The 11,077-nt window shown below is 54.6% G+C and overlaps 1 protein-coding gene across 5 annotated transcripts; it reads right to left on the bottom strand.

Moving 5' to 3' along the window:
• Positions 1 to 4,942: 4,942 nt before the first annotated feature.
• Positions 4,943 to 10,290, bottom strand: Tsen34 (TSEN34 tRNA splicing endonuclease subunit). Of its 5 annotated transcripts, none has more exons than XM_005414853.2 (5): positions 10,148 to 10,290; positions 9,408 to 9,654; positions 9,062 to 9,287; positions 8,705 to 8,959; positions 4,943 to 5,419 (listed from the first exon to the last, which is right to left on the bottom strand). In XM_005414853.2, exons 2-5 carry the CDS (start codon positions 9,648 to 9,650, stop codon positions 5,232 to 5,234), a joined length of 912 nt encoding a protein of 303 aa, XP_005414910.1. In that variant the 5' UTR covers positions 9,651 to 9,654; positions 10,148 to 10,290; the 3' UTR covers positions 4,943 to 5,231. The 5 variants fall into 5 exon arrangements, with proteins under 5 accessions (XP_005414910.1, XP_005414911.1, XP_005414912.1 ...); XM_005414854.2 differs by lacking the exon at positions 10,148 to 10,290 and adding an exon at positions 10,036 to 10,137; XM_005414855.2 differs by lacking the exon at positions 10,148 to 10,290 and adding an exon at positions 9,889 to 9,989.
• Positions 10,291 to 11,077: the final 787 nt, after the last annotated feature.

Here is an 11,077-nt window from a genome sequence, read left to right on the forward strand (position 1 = left end):
CTGGGGTGGTGGTGCGAGCCTGTAATCCCAGCACTCGGGAGGCCAAGGCAGAGGGATCACTGCAAGTCTGAGCCCAACATGGGTACAAAGTGAGTTCAAGGCCAGCCTGAACTGCACAGGGAAACCGTGACTCAAAAAGACCAAAACAACAAAACAAAACAAAAAAATCCACCACACAGTGACTGCTGCTATTGAGCACCATCAACCAGGTGACAGGCTTGTCCAAACCTGACAGTGTGTCCTCATCCACCCCACTCAACTGATCTCAGTGTGCAACTTCTGGCTTCTCCCCAAACCCAAAATAACCAGGACAGGTAAATGTTTTGAATGGATTGAAGACATTAAAGCAGCCCCAACAGTGCAACTAAGCACACAAAAGAGGTCTCCCAGAAGTGCTTCAGAAAAGTGGCAAGATGGGCTAGGTGTGGAGGTGCACCCCTGTAATCCCAGCATTCAAGAGGCTGAGGCAGGAAGACCGCTGTGAGTTTGAGGCCAGGCTGAGGCAGGAAGATTGCCAAGTTTGAGGCCAGGCTGAGCTACATAGTTCAAGGACAGCCTGAACTACATAGCAAGACCCTGTCTCAAAAAACCAAAAAAAAAAAAGTGGCATAAATGACCTGTGTTCAAACCAAGCAGGAGTATTTTGAAGGAGGTTAATGGCAATGTGTCCTTTTTGTTGTTGTTGCTTTTAGTTGTTTTGTTTTTGAAATAAGGTCTTGCCATTATAGATCAGCATGGCCTTGAACTCACTTTGCTGCCCAGCCTGGCCTCAAACTCACAGTGATCCTCCTGCCTCAGCCTCCCGAGCGCTGGGATTACAGGCACGTGCTACCATACCGAGCTTTAATTCCTCTTCACTTTTACCAATATGATCGCTGCAAATTGGTGATTTATACTTGTGTTTGTTGGCTTTTTTCTGAGACAGGGTCTTACTCTGTAATCCATGGTGGCTGGAACCCAGGGCAATCCTCATGCCTCAGTGCCCCCACACACCCCAGGGCTGGGACTGCAGGCCTGCGCCACCAGGCCCGGCTACATTTGTGTCTGTATACTCCGAAGGTAAGGTTCTGTCCTGGTCTGTCAGCTGGCTTTGTATTTGCCTTTCTGTGAACTGATTCTGCATACATTTTGCCCGTGTGGGGAGCAGGACAATGGAAACAAGAGATCTTTATTTTTTGTGGATGTCTCCAATGTTTCACCTTCGTTCTCTCCCACATGCTGATACCATTCATCAGGAAGGGAAATAGGAGAGAAAAATCTCTTCTGTAATTTTTTAAGCCCTTCAGGGTAAATGCAGGGCTCTGCAGATTCCAAGCACTTCTTTTTCTTTTTTTTCTTTTTTGAAGACAGGGTCTCACTATGCAGTTCAGGCTGGCCTTGAGCTCACTTTGTAGCCCAGGCTGGTCCTGAACTCTCAGTGACCCTCTTGTCTTGGTCTCTCCCAAGTGCTGGGATTACAGGCATGGCGTTTTTGGAGACAGGGTCTGGCTATGTAGCCCAGGCTGACTTCAGATTTGTAATCCTTGTGCCTCGCTTCCCAGGTGCCTACCTGCGATCAGAGATTTTGGTTCTGGTGGTTTTATATTAGTAGTAGAATCTATGGCTTCTAAAGTTAAAGGTTAAAAAAAAAAATTTAAAAAATTAAAAAAACAAAGAACACCAGCTCTTGGTCGTGGGCAAAATTAGCCTCTTTACATGTGTTCAACAGGGGACAGGAACAACAGCTGCTCATTGGATTTGATGATTCAAAGTTAAGAATCCCAGCGCATGGCAGATACGGTATCTGCGGTGATGAGTACTGGGTGCTCAGGCCCGGAGCTCCTCCTTCCAGTGAAGCCAGGCCCCGCCCCTCGCAGCAGTGCACGGGGATGTGGTGGCTACCACAGCCCAGCCAGGCACCCAGGGGCCAGTTGAGGTCACATGACTTTGCTTCCACACGACTGTAAAAATATTAATTATTACCCAGGTGTGGTAGCATGTGCTCTAGTCCCAGCTACTCAGGAGATGGAGGCAGGAAGATTACTTAAATCCAGAAGTTTGACACCAAGGTAGTGTGGCCCCACCTCAAAAAAAAAAAAAAAATTAACTATGAGCCCTCCCCGTATTGCTAAATGCTAACTGCTGAAAAGGCCAGGCATGCCTGTAATCCCAGCACTCAAGAGGCTGAGGCAGGAGGATCCTTGCGAGTTTGAGACCAGCCTGGGCTACAAAGTGAGCTCAAGGCCAGCCTGAACTGCATAGCGAGACCCTGTCTCAGAAAAACAAAACAAAACAAAAGATCCAGGAAAGCTGCAGAAGTATGTACAGAATGTGTACAGTATGCTACAGAAACCACCTCAAATTTGGGTAAGAAAAGGATCATAAACGTAGGTATGATTTCAAATACGAAGATGGTATGGAAAAAAATTTAAAGTTCCAAATTTTTTCACTCAGCCTTGATCAAAAAATTACAGTTTAAACCACTGATTCATTCAGCAATGTACTGAGAGCTACGTGCCAGGAACGCTTCTTGGAACTGGGACCCTACACGAAACGGGGGACCGAAAGGAACCCGTGAACAGCTGTGCTTTCGCTGCGAAGAACCCACGAGCCATCGCCTGTTGGGGGGGAAACAGTCACGTGCACAGGAGCATGGCGGCCACGGAACCGCGCCACGAGGGCTGCGCATGCGCGGTGGAGGGCGCCCGCGCAAATAGCACCCAGGCACGGACCCAGCCTGGGACTCCCGCCGGGCGGACGCTGCTCCAGAGTTCCGTGACTGCCTGGGGCTGGGAATCAGGAGTGGTAGGAAACAGGCAAGAGGGATCTTTCAGGCACGACAGAAACCACCTCAAATTTGGCTACAGTGACAACTGCATAACTGGAATCTACACGTCAGTGAACTGTGCACTTAAAACTAGTGAATTTTATCATGCATGCTATATGGAAATAAAACTACTTTGAAAAGCGGTTTGCCTGTCCCCATGAAGCTTACATTCTAGCTAAGCAATAAAATGAGTATGAAAGATGAGCCGGGCACACCTTAGAGGCTGAGGCAGGAGGACTGCAAATTGTAGGCCAACTTGGGCTACATGGTGAGAATTTGTCACAAAAAAAATTCCTCCTCCCAAAAAAAAGATGTAGAGCAGGTTAGTGATAATAGACAAATCAAGGTGACATGTGGGAAGAGTGCTCAATTTTTTTTGATACCAGGAACTGAACTCATGACCTTGCCAGGGATATAGCTCAGTGGCACAAGTGCCTGCCTAGCAAGTGCAAGGTCCTGAGTTCAATTCCCAGTACCCCTCCCAAAAAAGATGAATTCACGTCCTCATGCTTGCCAGGCAGGCGCTGTGCCACTGAAGTATATCCCCGGCCTGAGAGTGTTAAATTTCAACTGGGGTCACCATGGAAGGTCTCGCTGAGCAGCCAGCAGCAAGGGACAAGTCCCTGTGGCTGCCCAGGGTGCAGTGCTGTGCGAGAGTCAGAGGAAGACAAGGAGATGAGTGTGGGAGAGCTGAGCACGAGAGGACGGAGGTAATGAGGAGCCTGCAGCACAGGCCTTGGCTGCCGCCGCCCCGCCCCCACCCCCCCTGCAAGCTGGGGCATCTGGAACAGAGAGTGGCCCTGTCTTATCTTTGTACCTGAGGGTCCTGCTGCTCTTGGAAACAGCCTGCAGCAAAGGCAGAGGATTAGGAAGCCCCGAGATAATCCCAGTGAGGCAGGTCAATGCCGTGGCCGTGCCAACGCTGCCAGTGGAGGCGGGGGTGGGGTGGGAGCCAAATTCTGGCTCCTCAGCATTTTGGAAGCAGCACCCACAGGATCCGGCGGCCGCTGCGTGTGGGACACCCCTCCCAGTGGTTTCTGTTTGCGTCTGTGGCCCTTTGGGTGGAACCCAGGTCCCCACACGTGCCAGGCAGGCTGCTGCGACTCAGCTGCATCCACAGCCCTTTTCATTTTATTTTTTCAGGCAGGTCTTGCACAGTTGCCCAGGCCGACCTTGAACACCATCTTCTCTCATGAGAAACCATCTAGCGACGCAGACACTAAGCCTTCTAAGCATCTCGTAGAGTGAGGAGGGGCTGGGACCAGTTGCAAGCCACCTACCAAACACTCAGCAGTGCCAGTCTGGCAGGAGTTGGTGTCCCTTATAAACTAATGCATTTGCAGGAATTTGAGACTCTGTGAAGGTTATTTACCGGGAAGTCCAAGGAAGAAGCTGAGGGAAAAAACCTAAATGACCACAGGAAGAGACTTCCAGCCCCAGAATTTTTCCTGTGTAAATGTATTACATCAACAAAATTTGTGAGGCAAAATAAAAGTACGTATGGTTAAGACGGACACAGAAATATTAGAGTGTTAGTAATGCTCCAGCAATTTCTCAGGACAAAGGTAAGTTTTTGCCCTATAAATGTGCATTTGTACTAGGTTGTTTGTTGGATTTGGTTTTTTTATTTTTGGTCTTTTTGAGACAGGGTCTCGCTATGCAGTTCAGGCCGGCCTTGAGCTCACTTTGTAGCCCAGGCTGGTCTCAAACTCGCAAGGATTCTCCTGCGTCAGCCTCCCGAGTGCTGGGATTACAGGGGTTCGCCACCACACCCAGCTGGATTTAGTTTTGTTTGGTTTTTTGCAGTACTGAGGACTGAACCCAGGGCCTTCACACTGAGCTGCATTCCCAGCCCTGTTTCATTTTGTGAGACAAGATCTTGCTAAACTGCCATGCTGCCCAAGCTGGCCTCAAACTTAAGATCATCCTGCCTCAGCCTCCAAGTAGCTAGGATTAGAGGTGTACAGCACTACAGCCAGGTAGCTGACACATTCTGTAGAAATCTTTCCAAATGAAGTTCAGCGCAGTAAGAGGCGAATTGAGGCCTAAGGCCCAGGCCAGCTGCTCACTAGCTGATGACCCTCCCGCTTCTCCCCTGCACTTGTGTATGTAGAAGAAAGTGCCCACGCTCCGGGGTTTTCACAAATGTGACAAGTACTCAACAAGTTTATTGAGACCTGCTGGGACCTGAGCCCTGGAGGAAACAGAGATAAATCAAACTCAGCCCCTACTCTCAAGAAGCCCACGGTTTGGACACGGATGAGCACAGGAGACCAGTAAGTGCCTCAAACAGGAGGAGCCTATGCAGACCGGTGCTCAGGCCCGTGGGGTCAGAACTAACCATAGACAGAGGTAGGAAGGTGCGGCCTCCATGGAGCTGCTCTGCCTGGGACATCCGGGGAGCTCCGGCAGGGCCGGGCTGGCCTCACTGCAGGCTGGCCCATTGCAGGGAGGTGTACACCACCTTACCATCGGGCTGCGGGGAGCACAGCAGCAGCGTCTTTCTCACGCTGGTTCCCAGGCGGCCAGCGGAGATCAGATCCTGGAGCGGGATGGGGTCCTCGGGAGCCCAGCACTGGGCGATGTAGTGGGCGTGGAAACGTAGCGGGTCACCTGTGGGACAGAGAGGCTCACAGTGCCCCATGGCAGAGGACTGCGTCACACACAGGTTCATTTTACAACGTGTCACAGAAGCTCTGAGACATACACCCTTACACCCAGCTATTCCACAGCTAGGAATCGTTTTCTTACTAGTTGCACCCTAGGATACCTATAATGATTACGGTATTTTTTTTGGTTTCGGTTTTTTGAGACAGGATCTTGCTATGTAGTTCAGGCTGTCCTTGAACTCACTATGTAGCCCAGGCTGGCCTCAACCTTGCGGTAATTCTCCTGCCTCAGTCTCCTGAGTGCTGGGATTACAGCTGTGCACCCCACGCTTGACTGATTGCAGTACTTTGTTATCACTCATAATTGCTAACAAATGGAAGCAATGAAACCATGCACTGGCTAAATTCACAATATGTCCATAAAACCGAGCACAACATTTATGTGACTATTAAGCTTAAGAGAACGCCAACATGGAAAATGGTCGACGATACACTGCGGGGAGAAAGAGGGGGATTCAAGATACCACACCATGAGCAGCACAATCTCCCTCACACGCACACCTGGTGGCGCACGCCTGTCATCTCAGCACTCAGAGGGCTCAGGCTTAAGGACCACTTCACCTTTGAGGCTGCCCTGCTCCGCGAAGTGAGTTCGAGGACACCCTGAACTACACAGTGAGACCCCATCTCAAAAAACCAAACAAAGAAGTGAGTAACTGAGGGCCCGGGGATGTAGCTCAGCGGCACAGTGCCTGCCTAGCCAGTGCAAGCTCGAGAATTCAAGTCCCAGTACCAAAGAAAAATTTAAAAATGAAGTGGTAACTGAATGTGCTGTGGTCACGGACACACGCTAAGAGTCACCAACAGTCAAAGCCCCGAGGAACTCAAAAGGATGGTTGAGAAGTGACCCCAACAGGCTAAAAAAGAGGCAGCAAGCCATGGCACCTGAGCAGCAGCGGGCTATCTGTATCACTGAAAGCTCCAAGAGTCGCCCTTACTGGGCTAAAGCTAAGGTAAGAACGGGGGATGCGGCTCCGGGGCGGAACACTCACCTACACCTAAGCAAAGCTATTACCACGGGACAGAGCAGTAAAAATGTGGTCAACAATTTCTTTGCAGAAAGAGCCAGGAGTACGCGTTTCCAGCTCGCGGGCCGTGTTGCAAATGCCCCGCTCAGCCAGAGCGGCGCCACAGCAGCCGCGCACACGGGCACATGGTGTGCACCAGAGATGCGTCAGTCACGAAAGCAGCTGGTGGGCCAGACGGCGCCGGGGCTGTCACTGGTCCCCGGACGGGGTGGGTCTACACAAGTAGAACAGGCATCTGAGTCAGGCACTGCACGCAAGAATAACGAACGGGCAGTGGGTACCTGAAAGGGTTAGGCTCTGTGACACCCCCGCGAGGGAACTGGCACTGCATCCCTCCACAAGGCCCACCCTGGCAGTGGGTCGCTAACGAGATCCCAGCAGGAGCCAGCAGCTCTCTGGATAGATCTGGCAGCGCGGACAGTAGCACCAAGCAGTGGAGGAAGGGAAGTGGGTAGAACTGAGCTTGTAACACTTGCGCAAACGCAGTAGCTGTGTACCGTACTGCACACGTGGACAACTATAGCTAGAAGTTACCAAAACACGCTTGGGGCCAGGGAGATAGCTCAGCAGCACAGGCTAAAAGTTACCAAAACACGCCTGGGGCCAGGGAGGGACACAGCTCGGCAGCACAGCGCCTGCCTGGCAAGAGCTAGGTCCTGAGTTTCATTCCCGGTAGCAACAAAGCAAAACATGCTCAGAAACAAGTAAGAGATCCATGACTTAGCATCACTGTTTTATAGTCTATGTTTTTTTGACCGGTTAATCTGTGTTTAGAATAATTAATAAAGACAATCTGATGCTAGCAAAAAATTTAAAAAAAACTAGATTTGGTTAAGGTTTTTTTCTTTTTTTTTTTTTTGGTACCAGGAATCGAACTCAAGACCAGCTATATCCCCAGCAACCCCCCCCCGAAAAAAACTAAAAATGTGGATGGAGAAAAGAACTGAGAGGCATTACACACATGCACCAACTCCCCACAACAAATGTGGTCACATACTACAAACGTACTGATAAAATCTTTCAAAAATAAATACAACATAGTTTTTGGGGACAGGTACTCTCTGCCTATGTGGTATGCTATTTAACACTTCAGAAACAATACCCCATCGGACCTGTGGTTCCACTTAAAAGTAGATAAGGTCATTAAGCAACTGGAACTTGTTACGTTCCCCCAAAGTGGCTTTGTCCGTCTGGAGGTGGGGTCTCAGGGTGTTGGCCAGGCTGGCCTCAACTCCCGGGCTCAAGCGATCCTGGTCCCTCAGCTTTCTGAGGAGTTAAGACTACGAAACACACATCACTGCACCTGCTGGAGCCACAGTTCTCAAGGATATGTAAGTGATACATATCTGCACAACCACATAAACATGCAATTGAAACAACCACACACACACTAGCACCTGTTGTGTTCCTCTCTTTGTTCAGGTTTTTTCTATGCATACATGGACCTACATCAATCTGATAACTACACTACTGCTGTAACTACTAACTGCTACGTTTAACTCAAACCTACTAATCATTTTAGTTATCAATTTTTTAGTGCTGTTTACAATCTCATACCCGATACTCTTTTTTTTTTTTCTAGACAGGGTCTGGCTATGTAATTCAGGCTGACCTGACCTTGTTGAACTCATCCTGTAGCCCAGGCTGGCCTTGACCTTGAGGAGATCCTCCTGTCTCAGCCTCCCCATTGCTGGGATTACAGGCAGGCGCCACCACGCCTGGCTCCCAATAGTCTACTTTATTTTATACACATATGTAAGCACTTGTAAGTGACTCTTACAGGTCAGTGAACACTGGAAGTAATTAGTAAAAGTTGCTAAGCTGCCTCTCAAATGAGCATGGGAACTCCCACAAGCTTCCTGCCTTTCTACCCCTTTCACATACTGAGAGGAGACAAAAACATAAAACATACGGGGTGTGGTGGGGTATGTAATCAGTAATCACACGTAATCAGGAGGCTGAGGCAGGGGGGGTCACAAGTTTGAAGCCAGCCTGAACAACTTAGGGAGACCCTGACTCAAAATGAAAGCAAAAAAGAGAGGAGGTGGAAAGGTACCTGAGTGAGCCACACTTGGTTATCACATGCAAGACCCTGGGTCCTATCCCCAGGACTTCGAAGGAAAGGGGAGGAGGGGAGGGTTATGAAACACATCCGAAGGGTAAGGGAAATCTCAGGCACCGCAGCTCCCAGCCCCGCTCACCGGGATACACCAGGAAGTCGCCACCGAACTTGCCGGCTGCGCTGAGGAAGAAGCCGCGCTCCCACAGGTCGCGGTAGATGCTGTAGCGCAGCTCGTGGGCGGGCCGGCCGGCGTGGGGCCAGTCTTTGGACTGCACGCGCCAGTCCAGGGGCCTGGCCTTCACAGGGCGAGGCCTGGCGGTGGCCAGCTGCACGAGGAGGGCAGACCTGGGCAAGAGCGCCCCCGCGTCTGACGCTGCTCGAGGAGAGGAGGGCACTGGAGGGGTGCAGAGGGGAATGCGATGAACCCAAGCGCCCGCGTCTTCCAGCGCGGGGAGACCCCGCCCGCGGTCCCCAGGCCCTCCCCTCCCCCACCCACCTGCTTCCTCCGGCTCCCCGGGGGCCTGGCCAGCTCCGGACTCGGCCTGGGCCTCGCTCTCGCTCCCGCCGGCTCCGGAATCCTGCTCCAGCTTCTGCTTCTTGGCAGCCTGGCCCTCTGCGATCTTCTCCAGGAGCTCCTGACGCCGGCTCTCACGGGCCTCGGCCGCCAGCGCGCTTTGCTCCTGGAAGCTCTGCTCTTGCTGGCGTCTGAACGATGCCAGCGCCTGACAGCAAAGCGAATTAGAACCCAGGACCCAGGCTCGCGGGCCCTCAGGAAAGGAGGACCCGCAACTCCGCACACGCTCCCACCCGAGCCGCTCCGGGGCGGGACTCCAGGTTCTCACCTGGCCGTGCAGGCTGGGATCCGGGCGAGGGGCGCTGACCAGGGTCACGGCGCCGATCTCGGCCAGGAGCCGCGCCTCTTCGGGCAGAAGCAGCAGCGGGAGGCCCAGGCGCGAGTTCTGGCGGGGCCCGCGGGGCAGGGCGCCCACCGCGCGGCCCCCCACGCCCAGGCGCTCCCGCAGCGCCTGCACCGCCTCGGCGCCCCACACCAGCGAGCGGCCGTTCGCCACCTCCACCACCAGCATCCTCCTGCGGAGCGGGGGCGCAGCGGTCACCCCAGCACCGCTAGGACGCCCCGAGGCGCCCACAGCCGTGGCTCCCGAGGCCACCTGCGCCAGGCCAGGCCCCGCCCCGAGGCGGTGGGGCCACGCCCACCAGCCTAAGCCCCGCCCTCGCCCCGCCTTCCTGAGGCCCGCCTCGCGGCCCCCTCCACACTCCCCCCTCCTCAGGACGCTCACACTTTCGCCGCTCCTATCACCGAACCTTTGCGGCGGCTGCCGGGCCACGCTCAAGTTAGACTTCCTTATCACGAAACCCCGCCCCCCTCCCGAACGTAAGCGACTCGGCGTTCGGGGCTTCTCGCCCGGCCGCACCGCAGCCCCGCCCCCTTCCGGACGTAAGCGATTCTACCTTCGGGAATTCTCGGCTCCCGTCCGTCCTACAGTCTCTGGCCCCGCCCCACCGCGAACGTCACGGTCCAGGCCCTGCCCCGCGGCGGCCGCTCTCCTCTAGGCCGCCTCACCCCACTCCTGAGCGCTCGGTCCGCGTCCTCGCTTCTCTGAGACCGGGCCACCACCGTGAGACAGAGTCAGCCTGGCGCCTCTAGCAGCAACTCGCACTCCAGTCGGAGACGGCCCCTACACCCGCGCCGCGCCCCGCCCCCTCCGCCCCTCCCACGCCGAGCCCCTGCGTCAGGCTCCTCCCCCGCCGTCTGCGAGCGGGCTGTGCTGGCCGGCCCGAGGCCCCGCCCCCGAAGCCCCGCCCCATGCCGAGCCCCTGCATCAGGCTCCTCCCCCGCCGTTCGCGAGCGGGAAGTGTGGTCCCGCCCAGCCGCGCGCCCCTCGGCAGCTGCCGGGGTTCTGCAACCTGGGGACCTGAGGAAGGTTCATTATCCTGGCCCCGCCCCTGGCCGTCAGTCCTCCCAGTGCCCGCCCTCATCCGCGCGCCTCCGTCCCCATATCCGCCCCTTTCCTGTTGCCCGCGGCCCCGCCTCCCTCCTGAAACCCAGGAAGCTGTTTGCTCCGCCTATCATTACGCCAACGTCACTTACACCCGATTCTTTCCGAAGTAAACCGAAGCCCTGCCCGGGCCTACAGCCGCGCCGTACCTAGAGTCCAGGACTGTCTCCGAAGGAAGCCGAGCTCGTGGCCCCGCCCACATCCGAACCCAGCCTTCTCCGAAGTAAGCCGAACTGTGGCCCCGCCCACACACTGTGGGCTCGGGCTCCCGACTGCGTCCGAAGGAACCCGAAGCGGAGACAGGGCTGACGGAGTCCTCCGGGCCGGAAGCGCCGGCCCCGCCTCTCCAGTCCGAGGCCCCGCCCCCGTCCGCGCTACTCTGCGCCCGGGCTGGGCGGACAGACCGGCTCGGCTCGGCTCGGCGGCTGACGGGTTCGCGCTGCTTCTCTGCGGTGCTGCTGGCCAGGGGCAGACGCGCGGCGCGGGGGAGGCGT

Source organism: Chinchilla lanigera, unplaced genomic scaffold, assembly GCF_000276665.1.
Source record: "Chinchilla lanigera isolate Chin_1 unplaced genomic scaffold, ChiLan1.0 scaffold00203, whole genome shotgun sequence".
In the NCBI taxonomy this organism is placed as follows: Eukaryota; Metazoa; Chordata; class Mammalia; order Rodentia; family Chinchillidae; genus Chinchilla; species Chinchilla lanigera.

What these genes read in the sequence shown, in the direction of transcription:
- Tsen34 (XM_005414853.2), bottom strand. Translation starts at nt 9,650, where the DNA reads ATGCTGGTGGTGGAGGTGGCGAACGGCCGCTCGCTGGTGTGGGGCGCC. An exon ending in CGGGGAGCCGGAGGAAGCAG is followed by an intron (nt 8,960 to 9,061) that starts GTGGGTGGGGGA and finishes GCACCCCTCCAG; the next exon opens with TGCCCTCCTCTCCTCGAGCA. An exon ending in CGACTTCCTGGTGTATCCCG is followed by an intron (nt 5,420 to 8,704) that starts GTGAGCGGGGCT and finishes TCTGTCCCACAG; the next exon opens with GTGACCCGCTACGTTTCCAC.